General features: G+C 43.1%; 1 protein-coding gene across 1 annotated transcript in view; it reads right to left on the bottom strand.

The window, feature by feature from the left end:
- ccdc18 (coiled-coil domain containing 18) overlaps nt 1-15389 on the bottom strand; it is a 61867-nt gene that overhangs the window by 42245 nt on the left and 4233 nt on the right. The window contains 6 exon segments of the mRNA XM_056293404.1: nt 420-637; nt 1742-1829; nt 4422-4710; nt 5305-5426; nt 5516-5612; nt 6090-6218. Coding sequence (XP_056149379.1) covers nt 420-637; nt 1742-1829; nt 4422-4710; nt 5305-5426; nt 5516-5612; nt 6090-6218 — 943 coding nt within the window.

The following is a 15389-nucleotide window of genomic DNA, read 5'->3' as shown; positions in this document are numbered from 1 at the left end:
CCCTCGTCCATAAGACCACCTGTCAAGTGTCCCCCGGGTAATTTGAGTTTTGAGACCCCTGATCTTGAGTAGCCCAATTAATCTCACTGACTTTCTAAATCAAATTTCCTCCCTCTCGTGGTTTCTAAAGTAGCTGCTCATCTGAAACCCTGTCAAAGAATCTATTAGAATCCTCCAGTTGAAATATCTTGCAGGACAGGCACAAGTGGAAGATATGAAATGCAAATGGCTGTAGTTCTCATTTAGACAGGTTGAAATTTAAAAATAAAAATGCAATTGGACAGTTGGGGAGTAGAGAAAACAAAAATGTAAAGATAGTGTAAAATACTGGAAAAGGAAAAAGGGAATGGAGACAAAAGAGGAGGCCATTTCAAGTGGGGATTGGCATGCATGTTTACTTCACAACCCTTTTTCCTCACCTCCTTCTCCGTATCTATGGCCTGGCTGACTTTTTCCAGCAGCTCAGTGTGGAGGCTCTGGTAGTGGGAGGCTCTCTGGGCCATGGAGCTCTGCAGGGAGGAGATCTCCTCCTGGGCCCTGTTCAGACGATCCTGGAGCCGCTGGGCCAGACTGCTCTGCCTGACCCTCTCAGCCTCCACTGACTGGAGCGCTGGCAGCAGCTGCTGGTAGCGTTCACCTGAGAAGGTGGGGAGCCACAGAGAGGTATGGAAACAAAGTTTGAGATGGGTGAGTTTTGATTTTGGTTATCTGTAATATTGAAACTCCTTTTTCGCAAACAAAGAATGGATTAGGACAATGCAAGTGTGCAGAAGAGTTCACCTCTCCTGAGTTTGTTACCACCGAGCTGTCTCTAGACCTTCTTCTGAAGACCCAGAGACAAACACCTAGACATGTCAGGATAAATGACCTGAAAGGAAACAGTTTAGGTATCTTGGGGATATTAATTGCAGATATTTCCATATGGATAATCTAAAAATACTACATCATTTTCACTGCATAAACCTGACCTGGCCAAACTTCACCAACATGTGCATCGCTATAGGAAGTATTGTTGGTTGCAATTGCTCCCAGAATCTGACATCACACAGAAAATTGATAAAATGGCAGGTAAAACACTGAATGTGAGTTGAACAGTTTGCATGACAGCTGGTTCCATTTTCTTACTTGTAATGGTAAAATTAACATTGGCAGCTCTAGTAAAAAAAGAAAATTTAACATTTTTTTTTAGCTTTAGGACTTTCGTACAATGACACAAGATGTCAGTTGTCAGTTCTGATGACATTATTCATTAGCCAACTTATCCGTCATCCATGTTCATTTGCAAAAGAAATAACTGACTGACTACAAGTCATTTAGCTGTGTTATCTATTAACAAGATTAAAGGACATCAATAATTGCAAATAAATCTCACACTATGCCGTTGGTTTCAATTTTCATTTGCTAAATGGATTATCTTTTAATTCATTAAGATTAAATAAAAAATGACATCCTTATAAAAACATGTACAACAGTAGACAATATATATTGAACAGAGGATCAAACTGTGCTATGTACTGGAACTAGTCAAAGTTATGACTGGATCACTTAGCCAATAGCCAATGACTATTTTTGATGACCAAGTAGCATGTCAGCTGTCCAGAAACTCAATTTACTTCACTTCCTCCTTTCCTACACTACCCCTCATCTCCTCTGAATTCCTTCCCATTGGGAGACAAGTGATAGAATGGGAGAGGAGGAGAGGAGTAGTACTGAAAGAATTATGGGTCACACTCATCGTTACCTGTCTTCAACTTGAATAGGGGTGTCGTTACTGAAAAGTCCACTGGTGGCATGATACAGGGTCTGACACAAAGTGGCCCCTCAGGACCCTGCAATACAAAACAACAATATCATGAGACTACTACTGCTACTACTACTTTTGGCTGCTCCTGTTAGGGGTCACCACAGCGGACCATCCGTTTCCATTTCTTCCAGTCCTCTGTATCTTTCTCTGTCACACCAGCCACCTCACCTGCATGTCCTCCCTCACCACATCCATAAAACTCCTCTTTGGCCTTCCTCTTTTCCTCTTCCCTGGCAGCTCCATATTCAGCATCCTTCTCCCAATATACCCAGTATCTCTCCTCCACACATGTCCAAGCCATCTCAATCTTGCCTCTCTTGCTTTGTCTCGTAACCATCCAACCTGAGCTGTCCCTCTAATCGTTCCTAATCCTGTCCTTCGTCACACCCAATGACAATCTTAGCAACTTCAACTATGCCTTCTCCAGGTCCGCCTCCTTGTCTTTTCGTCAGCGCCACTGTCTCCAAACCATATAACATAGCTGGTCTCACAACCACCTTGTAAACCTTTGCTTTAACTCTTGCTGGTACCTCTCTGTCACAAATCACTCCTGACACTCTTCTCCACCCACTCCACTCCGGTTGCACTCTCTTCTTCACCTCTCTACTGCACTCCCCGTTACTTTGGACAGTTGACCCCAAGTATTTAAACTCATATCGTTTGTCACCTCTACTCCTTGCATCCTCACCATTCCACTGTCCTCCCTCTCATTCACGCATAGGTATTCCATCTTGCGCCTGCTGACTTTCATTCCTCTTCTCTCCAGTGCATACCTTCACCTCTCCAGGCTCTCCTCAACCTGCACCCTACTCTCGCTACAGATCACAATGTCATCCGCAAACATCATCGTCCATGGAGACTCCTGCCTGATCTCGTCCGTCAACCTGTCCATCACCATAGCAAACAAGAAAGGGCTCAGAGCCGATCCTTGATGTAATCCCACCTCCACCTTGAACCCATCTGTCATTCCAACTGCACACCTCACCATTATCACACTTCCCTCATACATGTCCTGCACCACTCCTACATACTTCTCTGCAACGCCTGTCTTTCTCATACAATACCACACCTCCTCTCTCGGCACCCTATCACATGCTTTCTCTAAATCCACAAAGACACAATGTAACTCCTTCTGGCCTTCTCTATACTTCTCAATCAACATTCTCAAAGCAAACATCACATCTGTAGTGCTCTTTCGTGGCATGAACCATACTGCTGCTCGCTAATCATCACCTCTCCTCTAAACCTAGCTTCTATTACTCTTTCCCATATCGTCATGCAGTGGCTAATCAACTTTATACCTCTGTAGTTGTTACAGTTCTACACATCACCCTTATTCTTGAAAATAGGTACCAGTATGCTTCTTCTCCACTCCTCAGGCATCCTCTAACTTTCTAAGATTGTGTTAAACAATCTAGTTAAAAACTCCACTGCCATCTCTCCTAAACATCTCCATGCCTCCACAGGTATGTCATCAGGACCAACTGCCTTTCCACTCTTCATCCTCTTCATAGCTGCCCTCACTTCCTCCTTGCTAATCCACCGCACTTCCTGATTCACTACCCCCACATCATCCAACCTTCTCTCTCTCTCATTTTCTTCATTCATCACCCCCTCAAAGTACTCTTTCCACCTTCTCAACACACTCTCCTTGCTTGTCAGCACATTTCCATCTCTATCCTTGATCACCCTAACCTGCTGCACATCTTTCCCAGCTTGGTCCCTCTGTCTAGCCAATCGGTACAAGTCCTTTTCTCCTTCCTTAGTGTCTAACCTCTCATACAACTCACCATGTGCCTTTTCCTTTGCCTTTGCCACCTCTCTCTTCGCTTTACGCTGCATCTCCTTGTACTCCTGTCTACTTTCTTCATCTCTCGGACTATCCCACTTCTTTGCCAACCTCTTCCTCTGAATACTTTGCTGTACTTCCTCATCCCACCACCAAGTCTCCTGGTCTTCCTTCCTCTGTTCTAATGACACACCAAGTACCTTCCTAGCTGTCTCCCTCACTATATCTGCAGTGATTGCCCAACCATCCGGCAACTCTTCACTACCACCCAGTTCCTGTTTTAACTCCTCCCTGAACTCCACACAACAGTCTTCCTTCTTTAACTTCCACCATTTGATCCTTGGCTCTGCCTTCACTCTCTTCCTCTTCTTGGTCTCCAAAGTCATCCTACAGACCACCATCCGATGCTGCCTAGCTATGTTCTCTCCTGTCACCACCTTGCAGTCTCCAATCCCTTTCAGATCATGCCTTCTACATAAGATATAGTCCACCTGTGTTCACTTTCCTCCACTCTTATACGTCACCCTGTGTTCCTCCCTCTTCTTGAAATATGTATTCACCACATCCATTTCCATCCTTTTCGCAAAATCCACCACCATTTGTCCTTCCACATTTTTCTCCTTGACACCATACCTACCCATCACCTCTTTATCACCTCTTTTCTCTTCACCAACATGCTCGTTGAAGTCAGCTCCAATTACCACTCTCTCCTCCTTGGGTACCCTCTCCACCACTTCATCCAACTCACTCCAGAATTCAATCAATATTATGAGACAATCAAACAAAATGAACATTGTGAATCAAACTGCAGTGTGTGTGTGTGTCTACCTCTCGTAGATGCAGTAGGGCTAGTATGGCCTCCAGGCTGGACAGTTCTTCTTGGCTCTGCTGTGCCTCTCTGTGGCACTGAGCCACCCTCTGCTCCTGGCTCTGGGTTAGTGCTCGGAGACCTTCAAGCTCCCTACGCAAAGAAGCTAGCTCTCTGCCCTCCACAGCCCGCTCAGCAAGTTCCCTCTCCAGCTGTGAGGTACGACATCTGGCGTCCTCGAGACGAGCCTGGAAGGCCGATCGGTCTGCAGTCTGGGACCTAGCTTGTCTCAACTCATCCGACAGTTGGCTGTGGGGTGGGGGGGGGGGCAGTGTCAGAGAAAGCATGAGGATGTTATCAAAGAATGCTGAATCAGTTCATCTGGACATAATGTTTATAAACATTGCATCTAGATGAACTGATTCAACCTTCTTTGATTTTCTTACCCAGATTATTGAGCATGCATAAAGACATGAGGATATTACATTTATAACTGAGAAAGGGAAAATCAGAAACTAATTTAATTTTGGGGTGCCTCCATAGCCGAATGGTGGCTGCGCATACCACATGGCTGCAACCGTCACCAAGTTTGATTCCAGCCGGCGACCTTTGTTGCATGTCTTACCCCTCTCTCCCCCCATTTCCTCTCTGCCTTTTCGCTATTTATAATAAAGGTGAAAATGCCCAAAGAATAATCTAAAAAAAGAAACTAATTTTATTTCAAAATATTTGATTGGCAGTGGTACACATTTGTAATCCTCCAATTTACAAACCCCCATACGCAAAAACAAGAACTTCATGAATAAACTGTCTGTGGCCCAAACCTTTTAAATCTTCCCACACACATAAGAGTGCAGGGTAAATGAGAATAGAATAAGGTACAAATCCCTCTCGTGTACATACCTAATTGTTTTGCTCTTCTCTGCCGTCTCTCTCTCAAGTGCAGTGCACTTCATCTCAAACTTGACTTTTTCTCTGTCGCACTCGAGCAGATTCTCTTTTAGCCTGTCCTCGCTCTCCATCACCTTCAAAAGACAAAAGACATATTTCTCAGGTGGCTCATTTAAAAAGATATTCAATAAAGAGCTAGACGGTGACATTGGAATGAGATTACCTTGTGAAGTTTAAGAGCAATGGTAGCCTTGTATTCTTTATATGCCTCTTTGAGTTCCTCCGCATTGTGGAGCGCTTGGTTCCTCTGTTGCTCGGCCCTGTGATAGGGGAGGTGTTAAATCAGTGCTTAAACTAATATATCCCATGTTGTGTATGTGGAATTCATCTGTATTTAAGGACAAGGCCTCGGCGTGTCCCCAAGGTTAATCTTTTCTTTCACTTCTCTCTAAATGTTTTAATGTCATATGCAAGAGACAAGTTGACCTAAAAACAAAAAAAAGATAACTTGATTCTGTGTCAGGTATTTATATGTGTGTGTGTGTGTGTGTGTGTCATATATATATTTGGATATATGTGTTACTTTGGATATATGTGTTCTCGTAGTTTTTGGATATGTGTGTTTGTGTTGCACTACTGTGGGTTGGGGGAAACAATATTTTGTTTCATTTCATTAAATCACAAAATGTTCCTGATTCCTGATAGTGTAGGAGAGCCTGACGGTGAGCATTTTGTCGCTTACTTGAAAATCATGCCCGCTTTTCATTGATATTCATAGTAACTGATAAACTCATCACCGTTTGCTCACTGTTGCCTTATTGTTCATCTCAGCTCTGAGCGCGCTCAGCTCCTCGGTTAGTTTGGTTACCAGACCATCACTCTGGGCTGCTGCCACCTGACAACGTTCTGCCCTGAGCTCTGTTGCCCTGCAGGGAGGGGGGAAAAAAGTCCGGACAATAATCAGTGGTTAAGTCAGCATGGCAGCAGTGGCTCAGAATGTAAACCCATTGATCAGCAATAGGAAGGTTGCCGATTTTATCTCGGATCTTCCTCCTCACCTCAGGTCAAAGTGTCCTCGAGCAATAGACTGAGCTCCTATCTGTTCCCAACAAACAGGTTGGCACCTTGCTTGGGAGCCTCTGCCATCGGTATGTGTGAATCCATTGTGTTAGTGGGTGAATGTGATGCTCTGTTGCTATATAACTGCTGTTCCTTTACTATTATGTCATAGCAAGGCAGCCTAGTGTATGAGACCATTTCATAGACAAAATGGGTTAAGGGACAAGGGAGACTGAGAATGTTTTCCTACAATAGCCTCACGTCTGCCCCGTAATAAATAATAATAAAAACAATAACAATGATAATAATAACAACACTAATACAGATACATATGCATCCTACATTGTGGGTCTGTTCCATCCTCGCATCATCAAGGATGGAACCCACCCACAATGTAGGATCTGTGGAAAGTACAAAGAAACTGTCAACCGCATTGTCTCAGGCTGCCCGGAACTGGCAAATAATAATAATAATAATAATAATAATAATAATAATAATAATAATAATTACATTTATATAGCACTTTTCTAGACACCCAAAGCACTTCACATTGAAGGAGGTAACTCACTTCAACCACCACTAATAAGTAGCACCCACTTGGGGGATGCAGGGCAGCCATGTTGCACCAGAACGCTCACCACACACCAGCTTAAGGTGGAGAGGGAGGACTCACTGAGCCAATCACATGGGGGGATGATTAGGTGGCCAGATGGAGACAGCCAGGTTGGGAATTTTGTCAGGACATCGGGGAACCCCCTACTCTTTGCGAGAAGTGCCATGGGATCTTTAATGACCACAGTGAGCCAGGACCTCGGTTTAATGTCTCATCTGAAGGACAGCATCTCCGACAGCAGTGTCCCCGTCACTGCACTGGGCCATTGGGAGTTGATATTTGTTGTTTTTATTAGGACCAGAGGGAAGACTGCCCCTTACTGGCCCACCAATACCACTTCCAGCAGCAACTCAGTTTTCCCGTGAGGTCTCCCATCCAAGTACAAGCCAAACCCATACCTGCTTAGCTTCTGTCATTTGGCAGAGCCAGGGTACATGTTGGTATGGCTGCTGGCAAAAATCGAGTGCATCAAACGGCACAAGGCAGCGGCATACCTGCACTGGAAGATCTGTAGGAGTTATAAGATCAAGACGACTGAAAAGTGGTACAAACATAGCCGAACAGTCACCGAGAACAACGATGTCACCATCCTCTGGGGAAATGCCCACCCACACTGACAGAGAGATGAAAGCCAACAAGCCTGACATCGTTAAAGGACGGGAATGGAAAGAGGTGCATACTCATCGACATAGCAATACCATGAATATCACAAACAGAATCGGAGACAAGGGACAACCTTGGCGGAGTCCAACACCAACTGAAAACATGTTTGACTTTGTGCCGAGAATGTGGACACAGCTCTCACTTTAGTTATACAAGGACTGGATGACTTGCAGCAACTGCCCCGGTACCCATACTCCCACAGTACCCCCCACACCCCGGGGTACACGGTCGTAAGCCTTCTTCAAGTCCACAAAACAAATGTAGACTGGCTGGTCAAACTCCCATGTATCCCTCAGCACTTCCACAAGGGTAAAGAAAGAGTTGGTCCGTTATTCCACCGCCAGGATGGAATCCGCATTGTTCCTCCTGGATCCGAGGTTCAACAATCGGTCGGAGCCTCCATTCCAGCACCCTAGAGTAGACTTTCCCAGGGAGGCTGAGCAATGTGATGCTCCAATAATTGGAACACATCCTCTGGTCCCCTTTTTTAAATATGGGAACCACCACCCCAGTCTGCCACTCCACAGATAGTGTCCCCGACCTCCACGCAACACTGAAAAGGCATGTCAGTCAAGATAGCCCAACAATGTCCAGAGCCTTCAGCATCTCAGGGCCAATCTCATCCACACCTGGTGACTTGCCACCGAGGAGCTTCTTAACTACCTCAGAGACCTCTGCCAGGGATATGGGTGGGGCTTCCCCCGAATCTTCAGACTCTACCTCCTCCCCTGAGGACAAGGTAGCTGGGTTCAGGAGTTCCTCAAAGTGTTCTTTACACAGCCCAACAACATCCCCAGCCTGAGTCAGCAGTTCCCCTCCCTGGCTGAACACAGCCTGAGTCAAGCCCTGCTTCCCCTTCCTGAGTCACCGGATGGTTTGCCAGAACTTACTTGAGGCCAACCAAAAGTCCTCCTCCATAGCCTCACTGAACTAATCCCACACCTGAGTTTTTGCTTCCACAACCGCCGAAGCTGCAGCCCTTCTGGCCTCCCAGTACCTTTCTGCTGCTTCAGGAGACCCCTGGGCCAACCAAGCTCAAAAGGCCTCCTTCTTCAGCCTGATGGCTTCCCTCACCGGCGGTGTCCACCAGTGGGTTCTTAGGTTGCCACCTTCACAGGCACCAATGACATTATGACCACAGCTCCTACCTGCCGCATCTGGAATAGAGGCTTTGAACATGGCCCACTCAGACTCCATGTCCCCAGCCTCCCTCAAGATATACGACAATTTCTTCCAGAGGTGGGAGTTAAAGACCTCACGGACAGGGGCCTCTGCCAGATGTTCCCAATTCACCCTCACCACATGTTTGGGTTTGCCAGGTCTGTCCGGCAGCCTTCCCTGCCATCTGATCCTTGCCTGCCGCCGAGCTCCCTTCCCAGGTCTGGTTCCAGGAGGGGGCCCCGGTTTCCCTTTTCTGGGTGAGGTGCTGTAGCTCTGCTGGTGTACTTTCATTGGGTTTCTTGGGAATCGCTCTTAGTCTGGCCCCTCCCCTGGGACCAATTTGCCTTGGGAGACCCTACAGGAGCTATTGCTCCTGACAACACAGCTCCCAGGATCACCAGGACACCCAAACCCCTTCACCATGTTAAGGTGGCGATTCTCAGAGGGGATAATAATAATAATAATAATAATAATAATAATAATAATAATAATAATAATAATAATAATACATAATTAGTGAACCCTTTTCTACCCTACTAATGTGAGTCTCTACAAATAACTGTTTTAACGGCCAAAATTAAGCCTCCCATAGCAGGAACGTTAATCTATAAAGACTGACCACACTTGGTCCTCTCGTTAACTTTCTTTATAAGATGTGGTGCAATGACATTGGAATACCATTGGACCATAAACTAGCAACATAAATAGAAAAGCACGAGCTATGAAGCAACCACTGTAAAGTTCTATAACTGCAGTTATAGAGCATGTTACATAATCATACAATGCACTCTATTCACTGTATAACAATGTTCACCAATTCGTCAGTTCATTAATTTCTCAAACAGGATTCATATGTTTTTCTCTGCAAATTGTTTGAACAGGAGTCTACACAAGCAGTGGGGGATTTATCAAAGTCTTCTGGGTTAAATTAGGTCAAAAAATGTTTGCATCTTACAAGAACTCTTTACTGTACATTTTACAAATGGAAACATGTAACTCTGTTATATCATTGTTTTTTGGTGCATATGGAGGATATCAATCAATGGCTGCTCATAAGTAAGGGTTATTTACATGTGAAATAATAAATAATCTGGTCAAGTTGGAGTAGACTATCTAAAAAATGTCAACAAATAATTCAAATGCACACCTGAAATAGCAGAAAATTGTGTATAGCACAAGAATTTGCTAATGGCTTGGCCTTTATGTCTTGCAGGAAGAAAAGGGGAGCCAAATTATCAATATCAAATGCTGCAAACAAAATTCAGGCTATGAAAGGGGCAAAGGTGGCCTATGTTTTGCAATGACTGGCTTCACACTACAAAAGGATTTAGCACATTCCACAGGGCAATGTTAAGAGACAGAACAAGAATATTAAGGGGCCAGTTTACATTTTTTTTCCTTTTGCTAAGGATAAAGAGGGGCTCATGAGTTTATTCCATATACCACAGCATCTTCTACTGATGGTGGGTCACACTTTAGAACCAGATCTCATATGAAACACACAAAGATCCTTTGCTATTCCCATTCACATCCAGGTCATTTAAGTACTTGGCTACAACCATATTGAAGAGGGAGATAAGCAGATGTTCTAATATGAGCTGTATACTCCCTAATGTACTAAATGCCACCAATAGGTTTTTTTCTCTGAATATATTTACCCCTATGACGCTCAGGAAAAAACTTCAGTGAAGCACAGCTTCTTCTTTTTTTTTTAACTTGCCGGCCAACCCCAACAACATTTGTGCCACTGATAGCACTCAGATGCAAATTAGTGCCCTGTCAGCTAACACATTTGCTTATCTGAACAGGCAAACATATCACTCTGTTAACAAACAGCTGAACTGCTTTGCCTTGTATGCGGCTTTTTTTCTGACATGAATCACTTTTTGTCAGATGGTTATCAATTTACCTCACCAATGTTGCACTCTATAGAGGACACTGCATTGACCTCAGCTATAAATTCTTTCCAGAATTTTTTGGTCTGGCACAGGAATCTGCTGAATAAAATGTGTTTTGAAACTATATATATATATATATATATATATATATATATATATATATATATATATATATATACACATTCATTTCATTTGCCTTTATTTAACCAGGTTAGTCCCATTGAGATTAAAATCTCCTTTACAAGAGACCTGTCCAAGAATGGCAGACAACAGAATAGCTCAAAGTGCAAAATAACATAAAAATTAAGGGAAAAGATACAAACTTGTTATCAACTGAAACATTTACAATTTATAATAGACTCAGATTCCATAGATTTAACCATACCTTTAAATTCGGATAGAGTAACCAATTCCTGGAGTTTAAGTCTATTCTGCAGGCTATTCCAGGCAGATGGTGCAGAAAACATAAAGGTCTTCCTGCCCAGCTCAGTCCGAACTTTAGGAACAGTCATTTGCAAGGTGTCCTGAGACCATAACCCATAAGTGCCATGTTTTATGGACAGAAAGATAGATGAATAACAGGGGAGGGTACCCAGAATGGCCTTATAGATAAAAACATACCAGTGACTAAGTCACCGTGTTGATAGAGCAGGCCAATTGACTTTGGAGTAAAGGACACAGGGATGAGTGAGGGATCTATAGTTTGTAACAAACCATAATGCTCCATGATACACAGTGTCTAACATATGAAGACAATGGGCTGATGTGTTCATGTACAGTAAGTCACCATAGTCAAGAACAGACAAGAATGTTGCTTCAACTAGTCTTCGCCTGACATCAAGAGAAAAACAAGACTTGCTCCTAAAATAAAAACCTAACTTCAATTTCAACTTTTTCACCAGACTCTGTATATGGGGCTTAAAAGAGAGGTGGTCATCAATTAAAAATCCCAAGTATTTGTAGGTGGAGACTGCCTCAATTTGTTTACCTTGAGTAGTAACAATGTTCTGATTTAACTGTAACTTCCTAGTGTTTGAAAACACCATAAGTTTGTTTTTTTCAGCAGTCAAGACAAGCTTCAGTTGATAAAGCTGTTGCACTGTTAAAAGCATTTTGCAGATACTCAAAAGCTTTGCTGAGAGTAGCCACATAACAACAAATAACCGCATCATCTGCATAAAAATGGAAAGATGGGTGTTGGAATGGAAAGATGGAATGGAAAGATGATGAAGATGCACTTATACCTCTGATGACTAGCAGTTCTCCTGGTTTCCTATGTTAAATGCACTTATTGTAAGTTGCTTTGGATACAAGCGTCAGCTAAATGACTGTAATGTAATGTAATGAAAGACGAGTTTTGAACATTTTCTCCCATGCAGTTTATGTACACAGTGAATAAAAGTGGATCCAGGACAGAACCCTGAGGGACCCCCTTACAGACTATTTGGACTTCAAAAGTAAGCCCCTCAAACTGGGTAGCCTGAGTCGTATCTGTAAGGTAATTGATAAACCAACCTACAGCCTGTAGAGAGAAGCCAGTGTTAACAAGTCGCTGTATCAGAATATCGTGATCCACGATATCAAAGGCTTTGGACAAGTCAATAAAAAGAGACACACGGTGTTGCTTTTTATCCAACGTGCTGCTGATGTCATTTACAACTTTCATGGCAGCTGTAACTGTGCTATGCTTCTTTCTGAACCCTGACTGATGATTGGATAGTATTAATTGAGTGTATAAACACTCTTTCACCTGTTCACTAACTAGGGATTCCAATACTTTGGCTACTACATAAAGTTTTGAAGTTAGTCTGTAATTATTTAGCATGGTTGGATCCTCTCCTTTTAAAAGGGGTAAAACATAGGCAGCCTTCCAAACCTTAGGGATTACATTTGTAACCAAAGTGAGATTAAAAATATGGGTCAAAAGTTCAGAGATAATATTTGCTGCTAATTTAAAAAAACCAGGATCCAAATTATCCGGACCAGCTGGTTTTCTAGAGTTCAGTTGTTTTTAGGCTTTGTGGACCTCAGCCACAGTAAAAGGAGCAAAACTAAAAGTGTGGTCAACAACCACAGTATTGTCATCAATGACAGATTCCTTAGTAAAAGGGGTGTCAACATTAAACAAGAAACCCGATGAAATAAAATGCTCATTAAAACAATTCAACATTTCAAACTTATCAGAGACAGTCACATCATTTTTGATTATACATGAAGGAAGGCCAGTTGAATTATCACAAGCAGCAGATAAGGATTTAACAACTTTCCAAAACTTCCTCGGATCATTCAAGTTGTCAGTAGTGACGGATAGATAAAAATCAGCTTTGGCTTTTCTAAAGAGAGAAGTAAATTTGTTCCTCAGCTGTCTAAAAAGAAGCCAGTCAGCCTCAGTACCTGACTTTCTTACTTTTGCCCAGGCCACATTCATGAAGCAGGCTTGAGAGCTCAGTGGTGAACCAGGGATTATCCCGCCCCTTAATTCTAAATTTACGAATAGGGGCATGTTTGTTTAAAATATCCAGAAAACTATCATGGAAAAATGTCCAGGCCATTTCAACATCATCAATAAGGGCGATTCTATTCCAGTCAACATGAGATAAGTCATGTAGAAAACCCTGCTCAACAAACATCTTCATATTGCATCTTTGGACAAAACAAGGTTTACACTTAGGGACCTTAGTATCTCTGATAGCAGCTATCACACAGTGATCACTCACATCATTTGGGAAGACACCGATAGCTGAGTACTTATAGGGGGCATTAGTTAGGACTAGATCAATGAGAGATGATTTCTCAGGACATTTGGGATTTGGTCTTGTAGGAGAGTTAATTATTTGCGTCGGATTCAAAGAATCACATTCTGCTTTAAATGCATCGGACACAGGCAACAACCAATCCCAGTTAAGATCACCAACCACAACAATCTCATTGTAGTGCATCTTAGACAGCAAGTTAACAAGTGTAGATAAAGAATTAGCAATCGCAGATGGAGGTCTATAACATCCAACCATCATGACATGGTGATCCTTAGACACTTCAAGATTTAGGGCCAGGAACTCAAGTTGTTTACTCAATGATTCTGAGAGCACTAACTTAACGTTGAATTTGCATTTGATGTAGATAGCAACACCACCACCTTTTTTGAGACAGTCGGAGCGAAACACATTATAGCCGTGAATACCAATATCCTTGTCAAGAACAGACTTCATTAGCCAAGTTTCAGATAATACAACAACATCAGCATCAGTTGAATTTATCCAAACCTTTACCATATCCAATTTTGAGATTAAGCTGTGAACATTTAGGTGAATAATACCCAGACCTGACCTACACTTAAAATCAGCTGGAGTATTACAAGTATTGATATCAGAATCAGCAGGGACAGGGTTTGGTTGCTCATTGCCAGACATTAACAACAAAAGAATGACAAGATATCTCCGTTTAGTATTTACACTGCAAGGCAATGTATTTTTAGAGTGTAACATGGTAACAAAATTAGCGAGAGAATTCTCAGAAAGCATAAAACAGCTTTTTAAAACAGAGAGACACAGAAGATGGAGCAACTCAGTCCCCGAGTCAGAATCTCCGTGAGAATTCCTCGGCATCTGCTCACGCAGTTTAGGAAAAGTGCTAGTAATCGCACAGGGTACAACCGGTGGAGAGTGTACCTTCCCCGGTACACTCTCCCGTCGGAGGTTGGTTTGCCCATAGTCCCAGAACGAGAGTGCAATAACCAGCACAAGAGGGAAACTCATTTCCAGAAATGTGCCTGTTCGAATGTTCGCAATGTGAGGTGATTCAGTTCAAGTTCAACCCTGTATGTGCGCATGCATGTGTGTATGAGCGAGTGCGTGAGTATGTGTATAGGACAGGCCTAGTCAATAATCCTCGGGCCAAATCCGGCCCGAGGATTATTTTTTTCCAGCCCTTTGATCAATTTTTATTAGAACATTAAAAATTATAATGCATTTTCCCCTCGAAGAAAAATCTTTTTTGGGCAAGAATGCGCTCCCATTCAAAAGGGACACTGCCGTGTCCCACCCCTAACTGCTCCCGACGCTCCCTACGTGCACGCCACCAGCTGCCAACGTAGTGAGTGTGCCGCGCTAACCTGCTTGCTGCTGCTAACTTGCAAACAAAAAACCTCAAAATGTCGCTGTCCACATTGAGAAAGAGGAAAGTTGACACTGAAAATCGCCAATTTGATAATGAATGGACCGAGAAATATTATGTTTGCTAATATCAGAATGAAGCCGTTATGTTTGCTGTGTAACAAGTCTATTGCTGTCTTCAACACAAATTGTGTCTTCAACACAAATTTTCCACCACTTGAACAGACATAATCTGCAATTGCAAGGTCAGGACAAAACTGTTAGCGACATAGTGGACAATCTGAGTGGATTTAAAAGGAAACTGGAGTTATTTTCTGCCAACCTGACCCCCACAAAAATGCTGCACTTTCCAACACTGTGTGATTTGCTCGACAACTCGTCATCAGCACAGATTACCCCAGCAATGACAGCATTCATTGACAAACTGATTGTGAATTTTGCTGTGAGGTTTGATAATTTCAGTATACCCGCACAGGTGATGCTATTTACCAAGGACGTCTTTGCTATTAATGCTGGGGGAGAGTTTGCAGCCAAAGCCAACAGGTGCTCACGTCACTGGATGAAGGCTCCCTGCAGTTAGAACTGATAGAC

The sequence above is a fragment of the Lampris incognitus genome, chromosome 14 (assembly GCF_029633865.1).
Source record: "Lampris incognitus isolate fLamInc1 chromosome 14, fLamInc1.hap2, whole genome shotgun sequence".
Taxonomy (NCBI): Eukaryota; Metazoa; Chordata; class Actinopteri; order Lampriformes; family Lampridae; genus Lampris; species Lampris incognitus.
The sequence above is the reverse complement of the archived record's forward strand: the minus strand, read 5'-3'. Positions and strand labels throughout refer to the sequence as shown.